We start from the raw sequence: 24,037 nt of genomic DNA on the forward strand, positions 1-24,037 counted from the left end.
GAATTTTTTGTTATTCCTCTGTACTAGTAATGAAAAAATTTAAAAGAAAATTTCTAATTTTGTTTTGAAATTATGTTTTAGATTATTATTTCCATTTATTTTAAGATTTCACAAATGAAGAAATGTTAACAATAATTTCTAGTTTTTGTATAAAGAAAATTACAAATTTTGTTTATAATTTTTGCTGGTCAAAAATGGTAAGATAAATTTCAAATAATGTTTTACATTATGTAAGTTATTTTTTAGAGTAAGAAATTGTGAAATGCCTCATGTGGATAAATAACGCGAACAAGATCACGTGTTTCTCGCGTAGATAAATTTCTAGCGCCAATCCGCTTCAACAATTTTTTTAGAGCGGCAGACCAAGAAGTGACTCGATTGTAGCTACTAGCTTCCTTTCACTAAGGTCCAGGCTCCTCGAGCTCGTTGCCCGTCCGCTCCTGCAGGGCTTGGTAAAAGAAATGGCGTCAATACGCCCACTAACGACGAAAGCCCCATACACTAAGCTTGCAGTGGGAGGTGTTCGGACGTTTCACCAATGCTGTATTGCGCGATACAATTCTGGTGGTGCTTTCGCGCCGACAGCTTCACGTCGGGCAGTGGCAGCTCCCGCTGTAGGCTCTCATACACCAAAGGAAGGCGAACATGTCTTAAACTCCCCTTCCGAGCTTGCACGAAGGATCTCCGCCAAGGTCCTTCCAAAGCTCCCGCGTCCGGACGTTCGGAAGGTGCTCATCGTTGGTTCTGGTGGCCTGTCTATCGGTCAAGCAGGAGAGTTCGACTATTCTGGTTCTCAAGCTCTCAAAGCTCTGCGTGAAGAAGGCATTGAAGCGGTTTTGATTAATCCGAATATCGCTACTTGGCAAACATCTCACCAACTCGCGTCTGAAGTGTACTTCTTGCCGATTACGACGGATTATGTTGCGTATGTTCTGGAGAAGGAACGACCTGATGGAGTGTTATTGACTTTCGGTGGGCAGAGTGCACTGAATGTTGGGATCCAATTGGACAGGATGGGAGTATTAGAGAGACTGGGAGTAAAAGTTTTAGGGACCCCGATCAGGACTTTGGAAATCAGCGAGGATCGGGACTTGTTCGTTCAAGCATTAAAGGGTAGGTTATTGTTTGTTATTATTTTATTATTAGATTGGTTCAGAGACTGAAAACTAAATATCTGATGTTTGGAACAACTAGAAATTGATATTCCAGTTGCGCAATCGACAGCTGTCTCTTCAGTCAACGCAGCACTCGAGGCTGCTGAAAAAATTGGATACCCCGTCATTCTCCGTTCGGCATTCACACTCGGCGGCCTTGGTTCAGGTTTCGCGAACAATGCAGACGAGCTGCGGGATCTATCCGCAAAGAGTCTCAGTCTTAGCCCACAAGTACTAATTGAACGGAGTATGAAAGGCTGGAAGGAACTCGAATACGAAGTCGTCCGTGACGGAGCGGATAACACTATTATCTGCTGTAACATGGAAAACTTCGATCCACTGGGTACGCATACGGGTGATTCGATCGTTGTTGCGCCTTCACAGACGTTACCGGATGATGAATATCATATGCTTCGGTCTGCGGCTCTCAAGACTATTAGGCGCTTGGGTGTTGTTGGGGAATGTAACATCCAATATGCTTTACACCCATCCGGAAAGGAATACTGTGTCATAGAGGTTAACGCTCGGTTAAGTCGATCAAGTGCACTCGCGTCCAAAGCTACAGGTTATCCGCTCGCATACACCGCGGCGAAGATCGCTCTCGGCTACACTCTCCCAGAATTGCCGAACGCAGTGACGAAGACGACAACAGCATGTTTCGAACCATCTCTGGACTATATCGTGACGAAGATACCGAAATGGGACTTAGCCAAGTTCTCTTCTCAAGTTGACAGGAAAGTCGGCTCGGCAATGAAGAGCGTGGGAGAAGTGATGGCTATCGGTCGTACCTTCGAAGAAAGTCTACAAAAGGCCATTCGTCAAGTCGATCCACGGTACACTGGTTTCGAGGCATACGTACAACCGGAAGACCTCGACTATGCACTGGCAAACCCGACAGATACCCGACTATTCGCAATCGCATATGCATTCTTCGCGAAACGGTACACAGTGGAGATGATTCACGAACTTACCAAAATCGATAAATGGTTTTTATTTAAGATCGAGAACATCGTGAACACCCACCATGCATTAAAGAACGCCGGTTCCGTCTCAGCAATTTCGCACGAACTGATGCAGCAAGCGAAACGTATGGGTTTCTCAGACGTGCAGATCGCGGACCTCGTCGGTAGTACAGAAGACAGCGTACGTACCCACCGAAAATCTCTCGGGATCACACCTTTCGTCAAACGAATCGACACGCTCGCAGCAGAGTTCCCAGCACACACCAACTACCTCTATACAACATACAATGCGAGTACGCATGATGTCGAGTTCGATGAACACGGGACGATGGTACTCGGAAGCGGCGTATATCGCATTGGCAGCTCGGTAGAGTTCGATTGGTGTGCGGTGACCTGCGCGCGAAAACTTAGGGATATGGGCAAGAGGACAATTATGATTAATTATAACCCTGAGACTGTCTCGACGGACTTTGACGAAGCGGATAGGCTGTATTTCGAGGAGCTGGGCTGGGAACGAGTTATGGATATTTACGAGCTTGAACAGGCTAGTGGGGCGATTGTCAGCGTTGGAGGTCAACTTCCTCAGAATATCGCACTCCGGCTTAAGAACAGCGGCGTGAACGTCTTGGGAACAGACCCTGCAATGATCGATACAGCGGAGGACAGGCACAAGTTCTCATCCGTCCTTGACAAGGTCGGTGTTGACCAACCAGAGTGGGCAGAAGTCTCTTCTGTGGAAGCCGCCAAGGAGTTCGCTAATAGAGTAAGGTAAGAAGGTGCCTCTATTCATTTTTGACTGAAGTCGCTGAAATGACGACCCATCTAGCTACCCAGTCCTTATCCGCCCCTCATACGTCCTCTCCGGCGCAGCAATGTCCATTGTCTACTCAGAATCTACGCTCCAACACAAACTTTCTGCGGCTGCATCTGTCTCTCCTCTACACCCCGTCGTCATTACGAAATTCATCGATAGCGCACAGGAAATTGACGTCGATGCCGTAGCGCACAAGGGTAAACTGCTCGTGCACGCCGTCTCGGAGCACGTCGAGCAGGCGGGCGTGCATTCCGGAGATGCGACGCTCGTCCTCCCACCCCATACCCTCTCGGGGAGCGTTGTGAAGAGGTGCAAGGAGATTGCCCAGAAAGTTGCGCAAGCTCTACAGATTTCTGGACCCTTTAATATGCAGATTATTAAGAAGGATGTCGAGGGCGGGGAACCGGAGTTGAAAGTGATTGAGTGTAACCTTCGAGCTTCACGTTCGTTCCCTTTTGTCTCGAAAGTCCTGGGGAGGAACTTCGTGGATATCGCCACGGCTGCCATTACGGATACGAACGTACCCGAACCTGTTGACCTTATGGATGAAAAACGAGACTACACGGCTATCAAGGTCTCCCAATTCTCTTGGACACGTCTGGGCGGAGCCGATCCTTTCCTCGGCGTCGGTGAGTGATGACCTCATAATCAACTCACGAAACTCATTGATTCTAAAAAAAATGGGTGTACCTTACTTAACATAGAAATGGCGAGTACGGGCGAAATCGCTTCTTTCGGGAAAGACGTGTACGAAGCATACTGGGCAGCGGTACAATCCCAAACAGGGTGGAAGAACCCACGTCCAGGGTCTGGTGTACTCATCGGCGGGGACACATCGAACCCAGCAATGCAGCTCATCGCGAAGAAGCTCTCCGATCTCGGATTCAAGTTATACTGCTCCTCACCGACCGTGGAAAATTACTTGAGTAACCCACCGTACTTGACGTGCAAGCGAATTTTCTTCCCGACGAAAGATAAAAGGAAGTTGAGAGAGGTGTTTGACGAGTTTGAGATTCAGTGTGTGATTAATCTTGCGAGAACGAGAGCGGAGAAGGCGACGGATGGGGATTATGTTGCCAGACGGTTCGTTCGATCTTCTCCCTTTTTTTCGTTTCTCGTTCCTTTACCAATGACACCACGATTTGATTCGACAGAAACGCAGTTGACTTCGGCCTCCCACTCCTCAACAACGCACAGTGTGCACAGCTCTATGTCGAGGCGCTCGCGAGGAAGATGCCCCAGGGAGGCTTGCGACCATATGTTGAAGGTCGGATACCTTCAGAGGTGAACTCCTGGGCGGAGTTCGTTGGAACGCGTGTATAAAAATTTTGTCTCCCACTTTAACCTCTAACCTCCTGTCTTGCCTTGCTATCGCCTGATTCTTGCTTGTCTTTGACTTAGACGCCCAGAGTAGGTTCATGATACATGATGTCTGGTCTCACAGCACCAGCTCCCAAAAGGGTCTTTCTATTTCTTTCTTTCTCTTACGACCCAAATGTACACTATTTATTTGGTACATTGCCAAAATACACTTTAGAGATTCGTGACACTGACTACGACTTAATATGGGAATTTTTAGTCTCCGCTCCAATCTACTACCAAATACGTTTTATGTCGACTGAGACATCCCAGACACACAGGCCTCCAGCCGACACTATTGACTTCACAAGCTGTTACTATTGAAAGGGGCAGAGTTGTTCCATCTTACTTTGACATGCAGAGCCAGGATGCCGCAATTCCAGAGGATAAAAAATCTGCACCACATGTGAAGCAGAACACCGCGTCTCAGGAAGGACGAGCCACAACGTCGAGCATGGAGCAACCACAGACCGCATCCGAGGCAGGGATAGACAGTGAGCCGTGTAACCCTCCAGGCTTCTCTGTAGGGCGGAAATCTTGTCACTCAGCGCTTTATTTTGTTGATTATATTCATTCGCAGCTAACTTGGTGGAAAGAAATCAAACCCCATACGCGGTGGCTCAAATTCCGTGGTATCACGAAAAGAGATGAGTTTCCACCCATGAGCGATAATGATATTCGATTGCGTGTTCTGCGTTGCCTTGGGCAAGGCTCTTGTGGAGTTGTCTACGAAGCGATACCCGTAGACAATGAACATAGCGAAACATCAGAACAGCATACATTTGCAATTAAAACAGTTGGCAAAGGAGAAACATACAACGAAGAGAGACAAATGCGACGCCTTCGAAAAGAACTCGACATATATCGACATCTTGGAAGCAGGTCTAAAGATATTGTGCCACGGTGTTATGGGCTTTACGAGACACCGCGAACCCTGGCAATAGTCATGGACTGCGAAGGGGAAGCACTCAGTCATAAAGTAGGATGGCGAGATCTGTTAGATCACGATAAGGAATCATTGTCGGATACTGACAGGCAAGTAGCATAACACTTAGACATTCCATGCGATCTCAATGTAAATGTCATCGTTTCAGGTTCAATTTATACAGCGCAGTATGGAGACTCCATAGTTATGGAGTTCTTCATGGTTCCTTAGAGCCTCGAAATGTTGTTAGAAATAGCGATGATTCAATCAAAATCATCGATTTCACATCAAGTAGTTTACACAAATGTGTCAGAGGTTCAGAAGTCAGTTTACACTCTCATCGCTATTTCTTAAAATTGTTTGTTACTTACCATATGCAAATAGACTGACACGGATAATAGCCAGAGGAAACTTTCCTGTTGGGAGTTAAACTCAATGGCGAAACGTCTGGGCTTTAATAAAAAGTCATAAATCCAGTCTCCATCGTTTACCTTCGACAATTTCGGGCCTTCAGCATTAAACGCAATCGGATAGGATATTTACAAAGTTCTATGCGGCCTTGCTAGCAGGCGTCTACAGACGGTGCGTATAAGGACAAAAGGACTGTATACAATACTTGCACCTAGAGGCCTACGAAAGGTTTTGGATGATTCAAAGTCCCATCCGATTGGTGAAAGTTTTGATCCGCCAGGAATTGTGTGTTTCATCGCATTCGAAATGCCCGACCAGGTCTTCTCGTCGAATGGTCCGCTAGTTCTCAATATTTACGTCTTCATTTATTCTCTTAGTTGTATGGGAGGTATACTTGTGTGTAAACTTTAGTATAAAAGCTCCTTACCATAGAGTGCATTCACTGTTTATTCTAATTCGACTTTCGTATTCAAATTTCTATTTCAACTATGTGGGACTGCTAATTGCAAATTCCGGGCTTGAGTTATCTGTATCTATAGAGCCTATACGCCTGACTTCCACCGAACGCCCCAGACGCCGATTCAAATAATTATCCAATATGAAAACATCGCCAGACGTTATAAGGTTAAAGTTAGGAACATATAGCCCATCGAAATATTATTGTTTCCACAGTTCAATCCAAACTTACTGCCTATCAATATTATCCAAATTTTGAGGCCCAAACTTTCCTGTAGCAACCTAGAAGTCTAATATCTCCCGACTGCCATGAAACAACTTCGAGTCCTTGACAGTTAACGCGACGAATACAGTATTTACGACATTCCGCGTAACCTTACCAGCAGGTGTCTATGGTTGGGGGGAGAGGGGGCCCAAACACAAGAGAATTCGAAAACTTCCTCATAGAAGTGAAAATATGTAATTATCAGGGTCAAAAAAAGCATGCAATCGATTGTACTTACATATTCGACGCCTATCGCCCATTCATAGTTAAAAGTATCCATCCGCATCCTAATTTCCACCGACCGTTCTTAGTAGAAGTTGAGGCGAAGCTTGCATTCAACTTATGGAATGCGCATGTACGACATTCCGCATATCCCTACCGACAGGCGCCCGTGCAAGCACAAGTGCGTACAAAACTTCTTCAAGCATAAAAGCACCGTCGGAGGGGGAAAGCCACGAATAAATGGGAACTGGGATAGATAAACCACCTAACGCTTACCGCGTGTACTCGTTATATTGTGCAATAGATTTGCGCCTATATCAATGTCAGGCTTAGTATTGTAGGCTGGATGTCTGTATGCATGCGTGATCAATACGTGTATGCGCAATCATTTCATCCATGCACGTAAATCTATCGGCTAAATAACTATGCATTCATTGACGACCCAGAGACCCGGAACTTCATATTGGCGAGTACGCACGAGTTGTTTCATTACTACAACCGTCCGCGACTGTTCAGATAGCTCAATAAAGCTCCAAGAGGGGGGGGGGGTTGTTCCCTTCGCATCCTGCAGCGATTCTTCTGGTACGTAAACCCGTAAATGCATATATAGAGCACTGCAAGGTCTAGATGTTAACGCCGTGCTATGGTAAAGTTGAATTTCAATTTGGACATACATACCTCATGTCTCAGACACCGGGCCGAACTTGTGCGGATAATATTGACGATGGCGTCCACTTCGACAGAAAGACGTATATGCAGCAAAAATTCCAATTATCTGTATCCGGCTAACTCCTATCACACTCATTGTCAATCGGAAGTTCACGAAAACATCGAGTTCGACGCCGCGCATGCACGCGTGCGAGGGTCAGTTCTTCTTCGAATGACATATTAGTTTCAAATCAGCCTTGCTTGGAATTTCGCTACCCTGTGACATATGTCCTGGTCTATCGCACAAATACTAAAAAGTAACGCATCTGAGATAGCACAGAAGCAGGACGTGTAGCACTACCGCACAATCCTGAGTCCGATTGCTCGTTATTCTTTGTAGTGCACTATGAAGAATAGCAGTGGGTCGCCCGCAGAATCTTGCACTGGGTGGGTCACAAACATAGTTGTTGGAGTGAAGGGGAAGGAAAACACATAAACTTACTTGGTTAATGAAGAGCAGGGTGCCGCAGCTTTCAGGCACTTTCATGATGTTTCGTGGTCAGGTCGATTTCGAGCGGATTGCATAGATGCAATCCTCAAGGATCGAACAGATCCTCAATGTCTCAAAGGCGAGTTATGCCATGTGACGGACATCCAAGATATTTGAGAAGACCAGACACAGGAAAGCTCCAATGTGAAATTGTCATCCATGTCGTACGTCAAGAAGAATAGATGCAACTCAACCATGTGCAAATATCTTCATTAGATTTAACTGTACGACACTGCTAAGACATGCGTTGGGGGTACTTGAGTTATCATCGATATCATCGCGATTTTTGCGGATAAAAGTGAAAACGCGCACGTGGTGGGCAACCTGCTTGGCTTCGGTTCCGTCGAAGGCGGTAATTCCCGGTCTTCATCATACCTTCGAAGAAGCCAGTCGTTGCCCTAGGTTGCGACGCATTGTCCCGATCGGCCTCACCGGGGAGTATCGGCAATTAAAACATAAGGTCATCATCAAGAACACGAGATGTTAAAGTTCCATACATTGACCATGCTTCACTTGGAATTAGCACATGCTTCCAGAACTTGGAGGCGACACGAATCCTCTGCAAGAACTATGCATTTCCGCAAAAACCGGGAATCCAGCACCTGAGGATGGGCTTTGATATTCAAAAACATGCCAAGATCTCTTGGGACAGGCCCAAATTGTTTGAACGGCGATATATGAACCCGGGATAGCAGCATGTGGGACATCATGTTGAACCATGAAAAGCGAGGATGATATGTACGGTTGAATGCAGTGTAGGAATTTACATGATCGTCGATAAGGAACTGAATGAACTGAATGGTGGTACTGGACATCGCAACGTGGCTGAATAAGAAGACACATTCAATACGACGGAGACCAAACAAGCGTGGAGTATCCCCTTTTCTGAGACCATTGCAATGAGCAAAGAAGACGAAGAGCCATCTTGGATACTACGGAGATTTGTGTCACCAAGCCTGTCATTGGAGGCGCCCAGAGACGTTGTGATGCGTTATCGTGTTGAATACAGACACCTAGCCTGGAAGACCAAGACATCTAGATTATAGTAATATACACTTACGACCCCAGTTTTCAGTTGTTCTCGATTTGAGATAGGGGACGTCATCCATTCACAGAGTAGATGTGGCTCGGGACGAAATGCTATTCTTAGCCACAGGGTGGTAAGGTGGAAATAAGTAGTGCAATGATTTTGTTCGGAGAAGAGTACTTTAGGGCAATACCATGCCTCTACGAATGAGCAAGTGGCGAGACGGAGGGCTATCAGTTACGTCACAGGTCACAGAGCGCAACTTAATCACGTGATATAAGTCTGGTGCCAAAATTTCATGGTTTTCGTCGTGCTTAACTTGACGCTTTGGCCTGCTAAACCTGCTAAGTAGACTCTCGTTGATTGACGATGGTAAGATGTACTTCTATGTCCTTACAGGAGTTTTTCATCAAGAAGAATATCTAGGGTAAGGCGAAGACGACTCGTAAATTTGCGCAAGTTAAACGTCTACTTAGCCCAAAGGATGCTCGTTTGTGAGGCCCGAACTTCTCTAGTGTTTAGTCTGGAATTAATTTGGTTCTTACGAAAGAAAAGAAAACAAGTTGAAGCAAAGAAAGAAGGAGGAAGAGGAGCGCGAGAAGGCTGTCAAGAGGATGTATGCCGGTTTTTCTCGTAATCATGATTTACTTGTCTGATTTTTTTGCGACCTGACAGCCCACAACTTCCGTCGTCACTCTTCTTGCAGCACAATACTGCACTTTCACCACCCTACAGAGTCTTAATAGACACCAATTTCATAAATTTCAGTCTGCAGAACAAGCTTGATCTGGTTAGTGGGATGATGGATTGTTTGTATGCAAAGTGTATGTTTTAGCTATTTCTCCCTCTTTACGTTAACTCAACGACTCACAGGTATACCTTGTGTGACGGATTGTGTACTGGCTGAGCTGGAGAAGCTTGGCCCACGTTACCGCATCGCGTTGCGCATAGCACGCGACCCGCGGTTTGAGCGTCTCGCATGTACGCACCAAGGCACCTATGCGGACGATTGTCTCGTACAACGTGTTACGGCGAGTCGGTGTTACATCGTGGCGACGTGCGACAGAGAACTGCGCCGCCGTATTCGCAAAGTGCCTGGTGTCCCTCTCATGTACATTGTAAGACGGAGGTATGCGATTGAACGGCTTCCAGATCAGGGCGCTCCTGTTTAGTCGCCAATCTTGTGGTCTTCGTAGCGGAGAATGGAAGGGGTGTGTTGCCAGGAGGTCGAAATATTTCTGTAGCTTGTGAGTTTTGAACTTCCAATAAAATCACGCCTGCTGATATACAATTTGTCAGACTGTACTTTTTGTCTAATTTTACGAATTTAAGCCTCATTGTATAGCTTCTTTAGGAAGGCAGGGCCCATAACGGTTGCTTTCTTGTCGACTTCGTCCAACGTATTGCTCCGATAGCTAGCTCTGGCCCGCTCTCTGTCCGATACATGCGACCTCGCACGCTATATGCGATCGCCGCAGCACGCAGCACACTAACCCGTTCCTGAAGCGGATATTCAATGTGTGTAAGTGGATAATCTTACGGGGTGGCGATGTTCGGCTGCCATCACGAACGACTCTCGGAAGAACGAATGTTGCTTTTAGGTCGTTCCGGGACTGAATAAAGACGGGCGACAACTGGTATACGTGCGTTTGCGTCGCGCCTACTCTTTCTTTCAAGAACATAAATTACATTACGCGCGATGACTTCTCTCGCTTGACGTTTTTCTCTACATCTTCCCGTTGTATCAAAAGTCAGTCGTTGATTGCTCTCCGACTACCAAAGGACGACGAATTGGCACCGAGCTGTAGAGTTTCTCCTTCGGGTTCTTTAAGGAGGTTCTTTCTAGCTGATTAGTACCATTCCTATAGAGGCAGAACATTAAAGTCAACACTGTAGATCTGTGAGTGCCCATCCATACTTCCAATGACGGGCGTGAATGGTTGACGTTCTGCTACGATTTGAAGTTATTCCCCCCGAATTTGCTATACTGCTACATCGAGCTGCAGGTCTGCTGCCTCTGTCATGCGAGAGAAGTTGCCAAGCTTGTGCATTTCAGCCCATTTGAATACGTAGCCAACCTGACGATCTTCGATCTTCGCGAATCTTATCACCCCCTCAATGTTTGGCTAATAGCCTCAGCCAGATGCTGCGGGTAAATTCAGTAATCCCGCATTCGTACAAAGGCTGATTACATACGATGAGACATAGGTTAGCTGACATCAAAATGCTTTCGATCAAGATCTCACTATCCGTTCGCCGCCGACTTGGACACTAGCTGCACACACCTATACATTCCATGTGTCTTTCACATGATTCATTCATTTATTTTGCTTAAATGTTAAAGTATTTCAAATCGAGAAGAATTAAGTCAAAACACATCACCACAACGCGGTGCCGCTTTGAGAGCTCGAGGCTCAAGAAACTTCGAGGATAGAGGGAAGGACTTCAAACAGCCTTATCCGTAACTAATGATCGGCACGTCATGTCCACCCCTCGGAAAACGTTGAAGGGTCTTCATAGAATTCGGTTTTCGGAACAACGAAAAACTACTAGGTCCGCCGGTCGCTTTGCGGATAAAGTCCAATGCTCCGCGTTGGTATAAATTCAAGGACATTGTCTGGGTTGCGATACAAATCTGGTGCAGTATTGTGGTTAGTTCTATAACTACGTAGACAATCGACTGACCATTCGTTATATACTCGGCTTTTCAGCATCCTTCACTATTGCTCCTGCACTCTGCAACTATGCTCGCGAGGATAAAAGCATTCTTCACGCGGACACTCCGTCCAACGGATTTGACGCCTTCTACACATTCCTCTGCAAGTCCGCCTCTTGTGCCGTCATCGAAAATCGTAATCGTTGGAAGTGGGTGCTTCGGTATTTCAACAGCTATCCACCTTCTCCAACGCGGATACACAGACGTTGTCGTACTCGACCGTGCATCCGAACTTCCAGCAGCTGATGCGGCGAGCACGGACATTAACAAAAGTGAGTAGTCGATATCCTTGTCATAACAGCCCTAGTACTCTCTTCATTTAACTTTGATTGAGCCGGATTTATTTTTTCTACAATACCTGGACAATATTCAGATTGATTTGCGTGGTACTAACGTTCATTGTCTTCCCCAGTTGTGCGTTCCGCCTACCAAGATGAATTTTACACGCGGCTCGCGCGAGACGCAATCGAGGCTTGGAAAGACCTCGAAGTCTGGGGCGACAATTATCATGAGTAAGTGAACAACTCCTGTATCATCTCGTTTTAGAGAGTTTGGCTTCGGAACGTCTCCTCATCTCGGCATCATCCATTCCTTGATTTCACCTTCCCACTCCTTTGCGACGGATCCTCGTTGATACATATGTCCTTTTAATATGAGTCTTCTAGCCTACTTTTCCACCAACTCAGACGCCACGAGGCTGATATCATCTTCCCTATTTTAAAGGTCCGGAGTTGTTAGTTGCGGTTCGGGAGAGTCGATACATATGGACGGCTCATTCCGAAACGATGTCAAGCATGGTGCCCGAGTCAAGCAACTTGCCACGTCAGTTAGGAGTACTAATTACAAACCTATCGGAAAGTCGGAATCCGATACAAAGCACATCGAATCAATTACGCTCGCAGAAGTATTTCATTCGGATATCCCCCTTGGTTCTCAAATCACACATACGCAAAGCTACTTTAATACCGATGGCGGGTGGGCATACTCCAAGGGTGCCATCGAGCGTGCGATGGAACTTGTGAAGAAAATGGGTGGCAAGATCATTGCTGGTAAAGAAGTGATAACAATTATTAAGGACCAATCTCGAACGAGGGGCGTGAAATGTAGAGATGGGAGCGAATACGCCGGGGATGTCGTCGTGCTTGCTACTGGCAGTTGGACGGCGTCCGCGTTTCCTGAACTGAAATTGGGGAAAAGAGCGCATGCTACCGGGTGCGTTATACTGCTTCTTCCGCGCTCTGCTTCTAATTGTGTTTTTATTTACAGCCAAAGCATTGTGACCATTCAATTAACACCTGAGGAAGGCGAACGCTACCGTAATGTCCCTGTGGTGCTGGACTTGAAGACTTCGGGCTTTTATTGTTTCCCAGTACGGATTCGTAACAACTCCGAATTTGTGTTCCTGCGCTGACTAATTTTGTAGCCTACAGAAGACCACCTCATCAAAATGGGAATACACACCGGTGGATCTACGAACATGATCCCCCCTTCCGACGCTCCAGATGTAGACGCCGTCAATGCATATATATCAACTCCGCGTACGGAACTCTCACATGGAGAGGATGGCCTGAAAATACCGAAATCGGATGCGCAGGCCATTCGAAAATGCTTCCGGCATATTTTCCCTGAGCTTGCGGAGAAGCCATTCCATTCTACACGCCTGTGCTGGTAAATCTCCCCTTTCTATTATTACGACATAGGTCTAGACGACGATCTCCAGGTACACTGATTCACCGGACTCGAATTGGATCATCGACGTTCACCCGGCAGACCCGGGCCTTGCTTTCGTAACGGCTGGAAGCGGGCATGGATTTAAAGTTAGTTGTTAAGCATAAGGTACTTCGAGGATGTTATTGATGGGTCTCTAGTTCTTGCCCGTGATAGGCCGCCTCGTCGCCGATCGCCTTGAAGGAAAGATGGACGATGTCACACAAAGAAAATTCGCCGTGGACCGAGAGTTCGATGAACATGCGTCCTACAGGCAAGGAGCAGTCATCAGTTCGCTTACCGATCAGGAGCTTATCGGACCGGGTAATGACTTCTAACATTATCTTGTCGACGACAGGATCATACTTGCCACGATAGTTGAAACGATTTCGTCTTTCTTCCCTGTAATTGTATCGCTATCTTCGATATTTAAATTCTTCTGTGCCAGGGGAATTTAGAGCTTCAACACTCGTGTACCTGGAAGTCTACGTAGGCATGAAAGAATACGTTGGCAATGGTAAACGGTTGAAGCATTAAAGGCATCGAGACAACGTACCTAGTGCAGTTCTCCCATTGGCCTTTCGTACATTGCATCTAGGCCCTCTACTAATGATCCACATCGATACCTCAGACAATCCCGAAGCGTACGTACACTCTTATGGGGACGAGAACAATAATAGTTCCTATGCTATCGGCTCTTGCAACTTTAGACCTGTCAAAGGAGAGCTTCTGTACAGCAGCGTAACGGCATCACCTTTGTACGTGATCGGTATTGTACGTACATAGTATATGCTGGTTTTTGTAGCTGCATAGATACTTCTCGAGATGAAAGAGAGGCTCCAACCTTGAGTACGAGAATCGTAGAATTGCTTCGTGATGTCCTCAGTGATGCAAATACCGTCTACAACAACGAGAAGATGTTGATTGACTTTGATTCGGGTTGCAATGCTAAGGAGCTTTGTCTGACCATCGAGCTGAATCCTGAAGTGTCAAACGGTCGAAATGCGACAGACCTGGAGGTCAAGATAGCAGATGGCATTCGAGTGTCGGCGCAGTCATCAAGGAAGATCCTTGAAGCATAGAGTTTGCTTATCTTTCGTACATCATGTGTAAGAAATTACAAAAGTACAGTAAAGATACGGTAAGGCTAAATAGACTTTGAGAATCACTGTACCTGCAAAGCATGTATGGCCTTTGGGGGACGCCTCATGTGTTCGGCTTTGCCCATCTCGGCTCTGTCCTCTTGGATGGATAAACCCCGTATAATCATATTTTCTCGTGGAAATAGCCACTTCAAATAGTTAATATGAATTGCTCTTATTCTTATCACAGCGGTATATGAAATTTTGCATTAATAGAACGAACGAAGAAAGCGGTGTTTACACAAAATCAATAAAAATTTCGGCCTCTCACGCAGAAAGGGGGGCAAAGGGAGCAATGGGCTCCACGCTATTCTTCCAGTCACTCGGAGATGGAAGAAACCCGTACATCCGTCTTTGCGAATACCAGAAGTTGGAATGCAGTATGTGTGCCAGGGTCGAAGGTTGACACAACGGCAATGTACTTTCCGGGAGAAATCGACATTTGGGGAATCACGACGCCCGCTGGGCTACTGCTTCCATCCACGTATGCTCCTGATGTTGCTACTTGACGGTCTAGGCGGATCTGCGTTCGACGTAACGGCGAGGACAAAATTGAACTAGAAGCTGAGGGAGTGGAGGAGGTAAAGTGACTGATGGGTGAAGCATAGAGGGTAACATTCAACGCGATAGATGCTGATGGCTTCGCCAATTGAAGTCGCAACCTATTACACTTCATGATGAGTCTTCGTGAAGGAAGTCTAGACAGGTCTAGCTCACTTGAGTGTTGTCGCCGTCCGTATTTCAATCCCGAACATCGGGTTCTGGTCATATCTGCCATATCGCGGGCTACCACCGTCTAAACCAGGCTGCCTATTCAATTGCAATCAACAGAAGCCTGTCATCTCACAAGAAGTCACCAATTCACCATGCCCCTTTGATAGTCTTGCAGAACATCCCAGCACCCTCGGCAGGGATATCCTCAACCTCCATTCGTAGAGAACTCTCAATTCGTAGTGCGAAATTCCCGCGGAGACGCGGTTCGAACGTAGATACAATAATACAATACTCTCCAGCTAAGATACTTGGCGGTGAGCTTTCTGCGGATGAAGTTCCACCGTCACTTACGTGTTACCGACCCACCAGCTTGTGCTATCCCATAACTGTATGGTCCAGAATTAGCCACAGCGTCACCGGGCCGCACTCTACGGGCGCAATGGCATCAATGAATAAATGTTCGAGGAGAAAACGAGAAAGATGGGTGCAAGAAGGGAGATGATGGGAAAGAAGTGGAAAGCGGACTAACTGAAGAACTCTCTCTTTAGCTTCAGCCTCGGTCCGCCATACGAGCATGACGTTGAGTGGAATGTTTCGTGGTCCTTCGACAATCAATCGGACTAACGATCTCCGCATCCTTTCCATCACACCCGACTGATTTGTCACAGACCCTCTACTGTCGGGATACAGTCTGAGCCGATATTGGGGGTTATTCATGAATGTCGAATAGGTGCAGTTGCCTCCCGCATTCCGTGAGGAGAAGGCGCCCTCGATCTGCGCAAATTAAAAAGTGGATTCGTGTAAACAACTGAAAGGACGTATTCAGAATGTCAGCCGTCATACTTACTGAACGCTCGTACGCACTTCTCCGAGGCTGCACGGCCCATATAAGGTCCGCGCTGTCACAAAACGCCTGCACAGAAAAACACACATCTGCATGAGGTCCATCGTACGACGCTACGATTGCGACTCGGCTTGTGGATCCTATGACGCTAAGACGAATCTAAAAAGCAGGGGAAAGAGTATAGTGTTGGGGGTTCAAAGAAGGCGAAGACGCAAAACGCAATGCCGAAGGAAAGCCGTTGTCTGCTTACCAATGAGTGTGTGTTACTCGTGTACGTCCCCTTTAGCGACCGTTAAATGTATTTTTTCCTGCACTGACGCCTGCGTATGAGCCTACCTTCACGTCTAGATCTGCGCTCGCCGTGCCAACTTCCCGTCTCGCTTCTTCTTGTTCCAGCTGAATGGCGTGCACAGCAATGAACTCACCGGCATGCTGCTTATCCACAATGTGACGCGATAGCAGAATCCATAACTCGTGCTCATGCCTTCTATTGGGTTTGGGATCCTGAGGACCTGAAGACAAGTCGAGATTAAGGTAGTAGTGGGTACCTAGGGCACGGCTAATACGCTCAGGAGAAGTAGGTAGATGAGTAACAAAGCATGACGTACATTGTGGAGCGTTGCTTCCCGCATGGGTTCGCCAGGAGCCGTGAAACGTGGTACTGTATTTGAATAGGATGGGATCCCAATTCAAGTACAGGCCGTCGAAGACAGTGCATACTTCGTCCCAGGAAACGTCAATAACTTCCTTCCCAGCTCGGTTCTCTACGTCGGCCTCAAGTAAGCCGACAGGTGTTGAGCACATGATTAAAGAATATCACCATTACCGATTTGTAATTTCTCAAACTCCCCGACAATGCTAGATTCACTATTCGTTCCAGCGCTGCCATTCCATGGGTTTAAAATTGTCAACCACCGATCCCCGGCTACGTCCTGCACTCCTATATTCAAACCAGATCGGTACTATATCGGTAGAGTTGAGGATTTATACGTACCAGTGACTGCATAACTGTGTGTCGGCAATAGTTTTGTCCGTGTTCCATTAAGTGCTGTTACTAACAGAAGGGAGTCGTTCGTAAGATTGCCTGTACCAAGGGACAGCACACAAGAGCCTAGCTCCAGCTCAGCAAAATGGCAGACAAGAAGAATTGTGCTTCCGACCAACCTTGATTGAAACCTTCGTGGACGCGTTTAAAGACCTTCTCCCGCACAAATGCCGAGCTAAACGATGAGTAATACAGAGAGACAGTCTCAATATTGCCTGCATTTCAGTGCAGGCAAAACAATGTACCTGTTTATTTCGAGGTGCTCGGGTATCCATCCAGTCAACGCGCTACGTGATAGGAGATATTTTATTACTCGGTGTAATAATTTCTGTTAGGGCTCTTACTGACTGCACATCTATACTCGAGTTGCTACATTTTTTCCACAGTCACAAAGTGACATGATCAGTAGGGTTAGATGCCCTGGTCATTAACAGTTGAATCAAAACGACGTACGAGCCGGGAAAGTCATATCCTCCCATAAATTTCATGTACTGTAATAGAGCGAAGTCGTCAACTGGTATTTAATGCCGGTCGAATTATAATCAAGCTGAATATCTTACAGCTTTCTCAAGTAGTGCAGCCCATATATCTACTTTACTTTGGCCAAGCGAAGACATTATGGAAAGCGGCTGTCCGCTTGTCGTAAATGGAAGCCTATCATCAATTGCTGTTGGTGACAATTTCTAGCATGTCAATGGCTTTCACCGGTAAGGACTTCACTCGACTTACAGACCTGTTTGCGGGTTAGTGAATTAGCAGCTGATTCATTTTAGTAGTTGAGACACTCACTTTACGGAAGCCTCCATTGACAAAAAAGCGGAAAGCATATATACCATTTGGCGAAATTGAGGGAAGACCTTCCGCAGTTTTTGGGAAAATGCACGATAAGCCTAGCTAAAAAAAAAGAACAGAAAGAGACGTTGACAAGAAATCGCAGTCACAATACTCGATTTAACGAACCTTGGAGCTGAATTGGCGGTGGTGATGCAGGCAAATTGCAACAGCACTACAGACAGAACAATCTGTAACAATATTCTGACGAATTTGATGCGGTTGCAGGGTTGCTCCAGCCAAGGAAAGGTACTCAGAGGCATAGATCTCCACCGGCCGCTTCCAGACTGAGGAAACGGAAAGAAGAGAGGAGCTAAGAGGTGGGAGTATACTATGCATGAAGTAAAATATATCAAGAAATCATCAATTGCGACATTGAGAAGTCGACCTAACCTTGCGTCCGATTGGCCTGAGAGAACAGTATCACTATTCGACCAGATAGGAAATGTTATATCGTTTATATTGCTTGACTTGTCCAAAACATAGGTCTGCTCTTCTGTTTCGCGATGAACGGACTTTAGCCTCTGCTTCTCATACGCCTAAACCCGATAATCCGATTTTACCTTTTGAGAACGGATCACGGTCGATTGGTTTTAAGCTATCCTTCCGTGCAGCCTTTATGCGCTCGGCCCGCTCAAGGCATATGCCAGCATCCGATTTGCACTTCGCACGGTCTGCTGCGCGCTGCGACGGAAGACCTCTCGCGCGATGTAGATGCGCTTGGGCCGCTGAAAGGTATAGCTTAAAAGCAGTGTCATAGTCGCGTGCGTGTTCTGCAACAGTTGCTTGCACGTAAAGTTCATTGCCGTCGGCGTCTTCAGCAGGATGTTTGCCGCTCAGCATTAGTTTCGCCGTTCCGGTATGAGGGGGTCCGAAATCAAGCCTCTAAGAACTTTCTGCACAGACTTAGCGAGTGCACGTGACTTTCTTTTATAAACTCTAATATAGTTTGCAACCTCTGGGGTAAGTAAGTGAAACTTGCTTTCTCTCTCCCATCGGTTAAGCGGAACGGAACGCAAAGACTGGCTTTTTCGAGTATCTTTATACGAAGGCCAAGGGAGACATATCTTCGGCGTCTCTTTCTTCTTTCATGGTGTATCGCCAGTGATTCGCCACAATGAGTTCTATGTCTACAGATCCTAGTCCTCCTATGTCCTCCTCCCACGCAACTACAACACTTAAGGTGCACTATGCAAACCAGTGCTATGACCGGAACGGCTACTGTATGAAGACTATTGCTTGGCCTTCGCAGGTTTCAATGACGATATGACTGGTGCGCCTCTAGCTCCTGGATGAAACGCTTGCCTGGCTTCTTACCTCGTCTCTCTGCCGCGTGCATTTCTAGATCACGAAGACCGTTCATCTCGTGAGTGTTCTACCGCTACCCAGCTTCTTAAGCTACGCTACTGAAGCTTTCAACTTTTTTAGCACTGAACATCGCGGCTAGCCGACATCTAAGACTTACGCATGCACTTCTGTTTTTCCGTTTACCCCTCAAGGCAGACCTGCTTAACTTGTCAGGGCCTCCGTCAGATTTCTACCACTTTAATAGCCTCAGCTGGTCTTATTATCAGTAAGCTCTTGTATCTTATCGAACTGACGGTAATATATAACTTCTGTCACTTGTTATAAGTCTTATCAGACGTCGCGAAAGGTTATCTCGGAACATGCTGCATTTTTTTGAGTTCAGGCCATCTCCGAGGCGACCTGTGTTGTTTGGGCGGCCAATTCCAAAATACGACTGGCGCCCTTCCCGCGAGTGCCGTATGTGTATTTACTACTTCGACCAGGACCATTCTCCTCAGACTATCCATTCGACTTGCCAATCTTGTTTACCCTTTGTTCGATAAGCAGCCAACAGGGGAATCGAAGCGCACGCATGTCGGCGTCTAGCGCACAAACTCAAAGCACCAAACAAGACCAAAGAGTCCCTAGCTTGTGGCTGTGCTGTGTTGTTTTGGGAGGCCTTGCACAATGCCTTCATTCATTGTTTTCACCGCATTGACTCGGCGCGCTGTTATTATACTTTCTAAAACTCTCCCTTTCTGTAAGCATGTGGCCTGAGCTGTTTTCGTCTGCTTGTAGCCCTGTGGCTGGCAGCTGGCCGCGACCCTGCGACTTGTCCTCAAACCACGTATGACGGTGTCCAGTGGCCTTTCGACTGTGTCTCTTCCGGATTTTAACCTTGACAACTTCCCTCCACCGCGCCCATCTACCCCTGCAGCGCGGGCCGCTACTACACCGCTGAAGCACGCGGAATTTTTCCACTCTCCCTTGTCTTCTGAATACAAGCCTACATCGCCAATGCCGCCTCCGTACAAGCAGTACGGATTGCCCAGCAATCCACGTTCTCTTAGAAGCCTGGAGAGCGGTGTCCGACGCTACGCGCCTCCTCGCCCACGTAGTGGGATTCGCGGCGCGATTAGCGGTATCTTCTCACACAAACCCGAACCGGACCTGGACATCCCTATACAAGACGTTTCTTCCGACAGCTCGCATACACGGGGTGATAGCGCGCGTACGAATGCATGGTCACCTCTGCGTATCGAGAAAAGAGAGATCGTGCACACGGAGTCTTGTCGTTGTCAGAATCCGAAGCGAAAGAAGCAACATCGGCTGTGTATCGTTCTGCTCGTGATCCTGCTGCTTTATCTGTTCGTGAACGCTGTTGTGGTGAACATACGCGTCTTCGCTGGAAAGAAAAGAGATACGAATATACTTTCACCAGAACAACAGCTGTGTCTTACGCAGTTCACTGTGAACGCACCGGCGAACGCGTCGCTGTACCCTTGTTCAACATGCCTCAATTTCCTTCAAGGGATTCCGTCTTCATTCAGATTTGCAGCACCAGATGACGCGCAGACACTCTCAAATAGTCTCCAGTTCTGTGGCTTGCAGTCTCTCTTCACGGCATCGGGAGCCGCTGCCCAAGGCGCATTAGCAAACGGAGGTTGGGTACAGGATGTTAACTTTTGTACGTGGAGTGGTGTACAGTGTGATGGTTCAGGGAAAGTAAAGTCATTGTGAGTCGTCGTACTTTTGACTTATAAGCACAATAATGTTGATTCGTCTGGTGCGCACAGGCAAATGGTGTTCCCTGCTGTACCATCAGTTATGCCATCAGGAATAGGCGCTTTGACGTCCCTCCAGTCATTGCAGATAACCGGTGGGAACGGTATACCAGGTTAGCTTTCAATTTCGCTCCTAATTTACCCTGCTCTGAATAAGCTTCGTTTTCTTTTTTTGCAGCTGGCGCTTTCCCAGGAAGCTTCGCCAACCTCACCTCTCTCACCTCTCTCGACCTCGAAAGTACATCTCTAACAGCCCCACCGGCGACGCTCTTCCAACAGGGCGCAGTGAGCGGGCTCACGAGTTTGACACTTGTGAAAAATACGGGTTTCGCGGGTGCGTTTCCGGATGTTAGTGCTTTGGCTTTGCAAAGTTTGTGCGTATCCATTTCGCCTTTTTCTTGTCGTTTTGTGTTTGCTTTGGAGTGTTGTGTTGAATGTTCGCTAATATGTGTATGCAGGGTTGTGAGCGACCAACAAATCTCAACACCCCTCTCGAGCCTACTCAACAGCTCTACGATAACAAACTCACTCACGACGCTGTACGTCCACTCCCTCCCTCCCTTCTCCTTCCAACCCAACTAACCCCCCTCTCTTTCCACTTTCAAAATAGATCCCTAACCTCAACAAACCTAACCGGCTCCTTCCCTTCCTCCTCTTCCTCCTCTTCACAACAAGGACAAGACCTACCGAACCTACAAACCCTCTCCCTATCCTCCAACCCCTCCCTCTCAGGCTCGATGCCAGAATCGGTATGTGCGAGTACGAAACTCGTGAGTTGTGATTTACGCGGGACGGGGTTGACTGGGTCTGGTGGGGGAAACGGGGGGTGTGGGGGGTGTGTTTTCGGGAATGTCTGATTCGCGTTAAGGAGGAGAGGATGTGTGTGTGTGAGAGAGAGAGAGACGCTTTCTTTGGTGATGATACTTGGCAATATCAATATCAAAATTTAGTCATTCATTTCGTTTACTTTGACTTTTTCTCTTTTCTACAGTATGTTCGTTCCTTACTCTCTTTTTTATTTTCTCTTGTCCCGCTCCGTTCGTTATACAAGACTTTCCGTCACTCTGGTTTTGTTCGTTTTACCATCTTGTACTATATATGCGTTCCTTCCATAAATACCAGATCCAGTATCAATACCACTAAATGAAATATAACCTACCTTGACCTACCCTGACCTACCTTGACCAACAACCCCTTATTCTCTTTTCTCGATCTTCCGAGCTCAAAGACACCCGTTAATGCCAAATTATCTATGCAAATCCAGTGATCTTATTGGATGATGTATGTATGTATGCGATGCAGTTAATATACAAGAGCGGGTGCAAGGCAAGGCAAGGGCAAGAACGCATAATAATCTCGAACTTAGTAATTGATTCGGACGAGAGAAGGCAAGCCAGATGTATGTGTGAGGATACGATGTGAGGATGTGAGATAACCGTGTGCAGTATCCAAATCCGCGCGTCAACTACTAGCGACCAGCAACTACTTGAAAGACTTAACCAAGCTCCATTGTTACCAATACCACAACCACAACCAGCTCACGCCCAATCAACCGGTTAATCAGAGTGTAGGGAACAGCTCATCAATAACCCAATTACGCCCATCCTCGTTCGTCGCGTTGTTGAAAATAACGAGATTCGGCGAGCCGAGAGGAAGAGAGTCAGTGAGTGCGTCGGGAGTCGCAAGTGCAACCAAGGCCTTCTTCAACTGCTCGGGTGTCAACGTCGCCGGGATCGGCGCAAGCTCATCATCGGCACCAAGGAGCTCTGGATCGGGCAAGACACGGGTGAGCCACTCAGGGAGGTAGGTGTACGCACGGGCGTAACCCTGAAGAACGAGCGACGGCTTTGACGAAACAGCGTCGTTGAGTGCAGGTACGGACAGGTCTCCGAGTGCGGGGTCGAACGTAGTGGACGGGTAGATGGAGAGGAGATACGCGAGGAGACCGGCGGTGTGCGGAGATGCCATGCTCGTGCCGGAGATGGTGTTGGTGGAGATCGGGCCGGAGTTCCAGGTCGAAAGGATGTTAAGACCAGGTGCGAAGACGTCGACGCACTTGCCGTGGTTGGAGAAGTAAGCACGCTCGTCGACGACAGTCGATGCACCAACAGTAACAGCGAGCTCAGCGGAAGCGGGTGAATAGTCGCACGCGTCGCGGTTATCATTGCCAGCAGCTACGGCAAAGTGGAGACCAGCCTTGACAGCCTTGTTGACAGTGTCATCAAGAGCCTGGGACTTTCCACCTCCGAGAGACATGTTTGCAACGGAGCCCTTGTGCTTCGTCTTACCGGTCGCGCGGAACTCGGCATCCGCAGCAGCCTTAGCCTTTACAGCGTCAGTCGCAGCCCAAACGACACCAGCGACAACGTCAGACATAGTCCCACTGCCATTGGTACCAAGGACCTTGACCGCGGTAACAGTCGCAGCCTTGGCAACACCATATTTGCGTGACGCGATTGTGCCGGCGCAGTGCGTGCCATGTCCGTTGCCATCAATGTCCTGATCATTCTTGGGGATTGTCGTACCCCACCGTGCGCGACCCTCAAACTCGACATGGTCGATGTAAATACCAGTGTCAATAATATAGACATTTACGCCTTCACCGCCGTGCTTATTATACTCATATCGCTGGAACGTGCTGAAATTGAGCTTGTTCTGATGGCTAATTCGCGCAAGACCCTAAATGAATTGCGTCAACTCCAACCGCAGATAAGACGGGAATAACACGATAAACTGACCCAAGGAGCTCCCTTCTGAGTCTCAAGAGCATGCACGATCTGATCGTGCTCGACATATGCGACCTCTGGTTGCCTGCGAATGCGTTCTACCACGTCACGCGAGAATGAACCAGCGTAGCCTTTGATGTGCGCGTCCCAGACGTGCTTCAAACCGCTGTCGTCTCCGTCAAGCGGATCGGACTCATGTGCTTGCTGAAGGAAGCTGAAATGACTGTCGAAGGCACCTGGGTGGACGCCGTCCTTGAACATGACGATGTAGGAGTCATTGACGACCCTGTGAGCCGGCACACTGGGGTGGTGGAGCGGGGCAATCTCATACTGGCGGTTGTAGCGCAGCGCAGCGCCATCGGGGGATGTAGAGAGCGGCGTCGACAGCGCGACTGCTGCAGCAGAAAGGAGTGCTAATGAGCGCAGAGAGGTCATGGTGGAAAGGAAT

At 47.5% G+C, this 24,037-nt stretch overlaps 7 protein-coding genes across 7 annotated transcripts; 5 read left to right on the forward strand and 2 right to left on the reverse strand.

Moving 5' to 3' along the window:
- Positions 1-363: 363 nt before the first annotated feature.
- FOMMEDRAFT_138092 (carbamoyl-phosphate synthase) lies at positions 364-4,474 on the forward strand. Its single transcript, XM_007261965.1, has 5 exons — positions 364-1,113; positions 1,195-2,884; positions 2,943-3,559; positions 3,635-4,013; positions 4,085-4,474. Exons 1-5 carry the CDS (start codon positions 462-464, stop codon positions 4,251-4,253), a joined length of 3,507 nt encoding a protein of 1,168 aa, XP_007262027.1. The 5' UTR covers positions 364-461; the 3' UTR covers positions 4,254-4,474.
- A 4,513-nt stretch (positions 4,475-8,987) lies between these two features.
- FOMMEDRAFT_138094 (Fcf1-domain-containing protein) lies at positions 8,988-10,418 on the forward strand (the record flags this gene model as incomplete). Its single annotated transcript, XM_007261966.1, has 6 exons — positions 8,988-9,041; positions 9,220-9,287; positions 9,344-9,409; positions 9,469-9,617; positions 9,667-10,040; positions 10,093-10,418. 5 exons carry the CDS (start codon positions 8,988-8,990, stop codon positions 9,963-9,965), a joined length of 636 nt encoding a protein of 211 aa, XP_007262028.1. The 3' UTR covers positions 9,966-10,040; positions 10,093-10,418.
- A 1,119-nt stretch (positions 10,419-11,537) lies between these two features.
- Positions 11,538-13,554, forward strand: FOMMEDRAFT_131031 (FAD dependent oxidoreductase; the record flags this gene model as incomplete). Its single annotated transcript, XM_007261967.1, has 7 exons — positions 11,538-11,781; positions 11,922-12,021; positions 12,233-12,721; positions 12,776-12,878; positions 12,933-13,177; positions 13,230-13,326; positions 13,378-13,554. 7 exons carry the CDS (start codon positions 11,538-11,540, stop codon positions 13,552-13,554), a joined length of 1,455 nt encoding a protein of 484 aa, XP_007262029.1.
- Positions 13,555-14,677: 1,123 nt separating this feature from the next.
- On the reverse strand, positions 14,678-18,635 carry FOMMEDRAFT_150751 (cysteine proteinase; the record flags this gene model as incomplete). The annotated part of the gene is made up of 20 exons (XM_007261968.1): positions 14,678-15,020; positions 15,076-15,168; positions 15,224-15,371; positions 15,424-15,500; positions 15,602-15,846; positions 15,920-16,075; positions 16,167-16,196; positions 16,253-16,464; positions 16,525-16,680; positions 16,737-16,856; positions 16,911-17,027; positions 17,081-17,136; positions 17,207-17,248; positions 17,310-17,330; positions 17,415-17,452; positions 17,522-17,644; positions 17,751-17,855; positions 17,922-18,123; positions 18,186-18,288; positions 18,356-18,635. 20 exons carry the CDS (start codon positions 18,633-18,635, stop codon positions 14,678-14,680), a joined length of 2,667 nt encoding a protein of 888 aa, XP_007262030.1.
- A 330-nt stretch (positions 18,636-18,965) lies between these two features.
- On the forward strand, positions 18,966-19,909 carry FOMMEDRAFT_16580 (uncharacterized protein). The gene is made up of 5 exons (XM_007261969.1): positions 18,966-19,065; positions 19,138-19,158; positions 19,221-19,269; positions 19,292-19,365; positions 19,426-19,909. Exons 1-5 carry the CDS (start codon positions 19,059-19,061, stop codon positions 19,683-19,685), a joined length of 411 nt encoding a protein of 136 aa, XP_007262031.1. The 5' UTR covers positions 18,966-19,058; the 3' UTR covers positions 19,686-19,909.
- Positions 19,910-19,928: 19 nt separating this feature from the next.
- FOMMEDRAFT_144177 (uncharacterized protein) lies at positions 19,929-21,644 on the forward strand (the record flags this gene model as incomplete). The annotated part of the gene is made up of 6 exons (XM_007261970.1): positions 19,929-20,766; positions 20,800-20,815; positions 20,876-20,976; positions 21,042-21,237; positions 21,322-21,402; positions 21,474-21,644. Coding segments are annotated over 6 exons (1,401 nt in total), but the record flags the coding sequence as incomplete, so codon positions are not given.
- Positions 21,645-22,113: 469 nt separating this feature from the next.
- FOMMEDRAFT_101509 (uncharacterized protein) lies at positions 22,114-24,033 on the reverse strand. The gene is made up of 2 exons (XM_007261971.1): positions 23,602-24,033; positions 22,114-23,542 (listed from the first exon to the last, which is right to left on the reverse strand). The coding sequence occupies exons 1-2, from the start codon at positions 24,022-24,024 to the stop codon at positions 22,424-22,426; spliced, it is 1,542 nt and encodes a 513-aa protein (XP_007262033.1). The 5' UTR covers positions 24,025-24,033; the 3' UTR covers positions 22,114-22,423.
- Positions 24,034-24,037: the final 4 nt, after the last annotated feature.

This window comes from Fomitiporia mediterranea, assembly GCF_000271605.1.
Source record: "Fomitiporia mediterranea MF3/22 unplaced genomic scaffold FOMMEscaffold_1, whole genome shotgun sequence".
Lineage (NCBI taxonomy): Eukaryota > Fungi > Basidiomycota > Agaricomycetes > Hymenochaetales > Hymenochaetaceae > Fomitiporia > Fomitiporia mediterranea.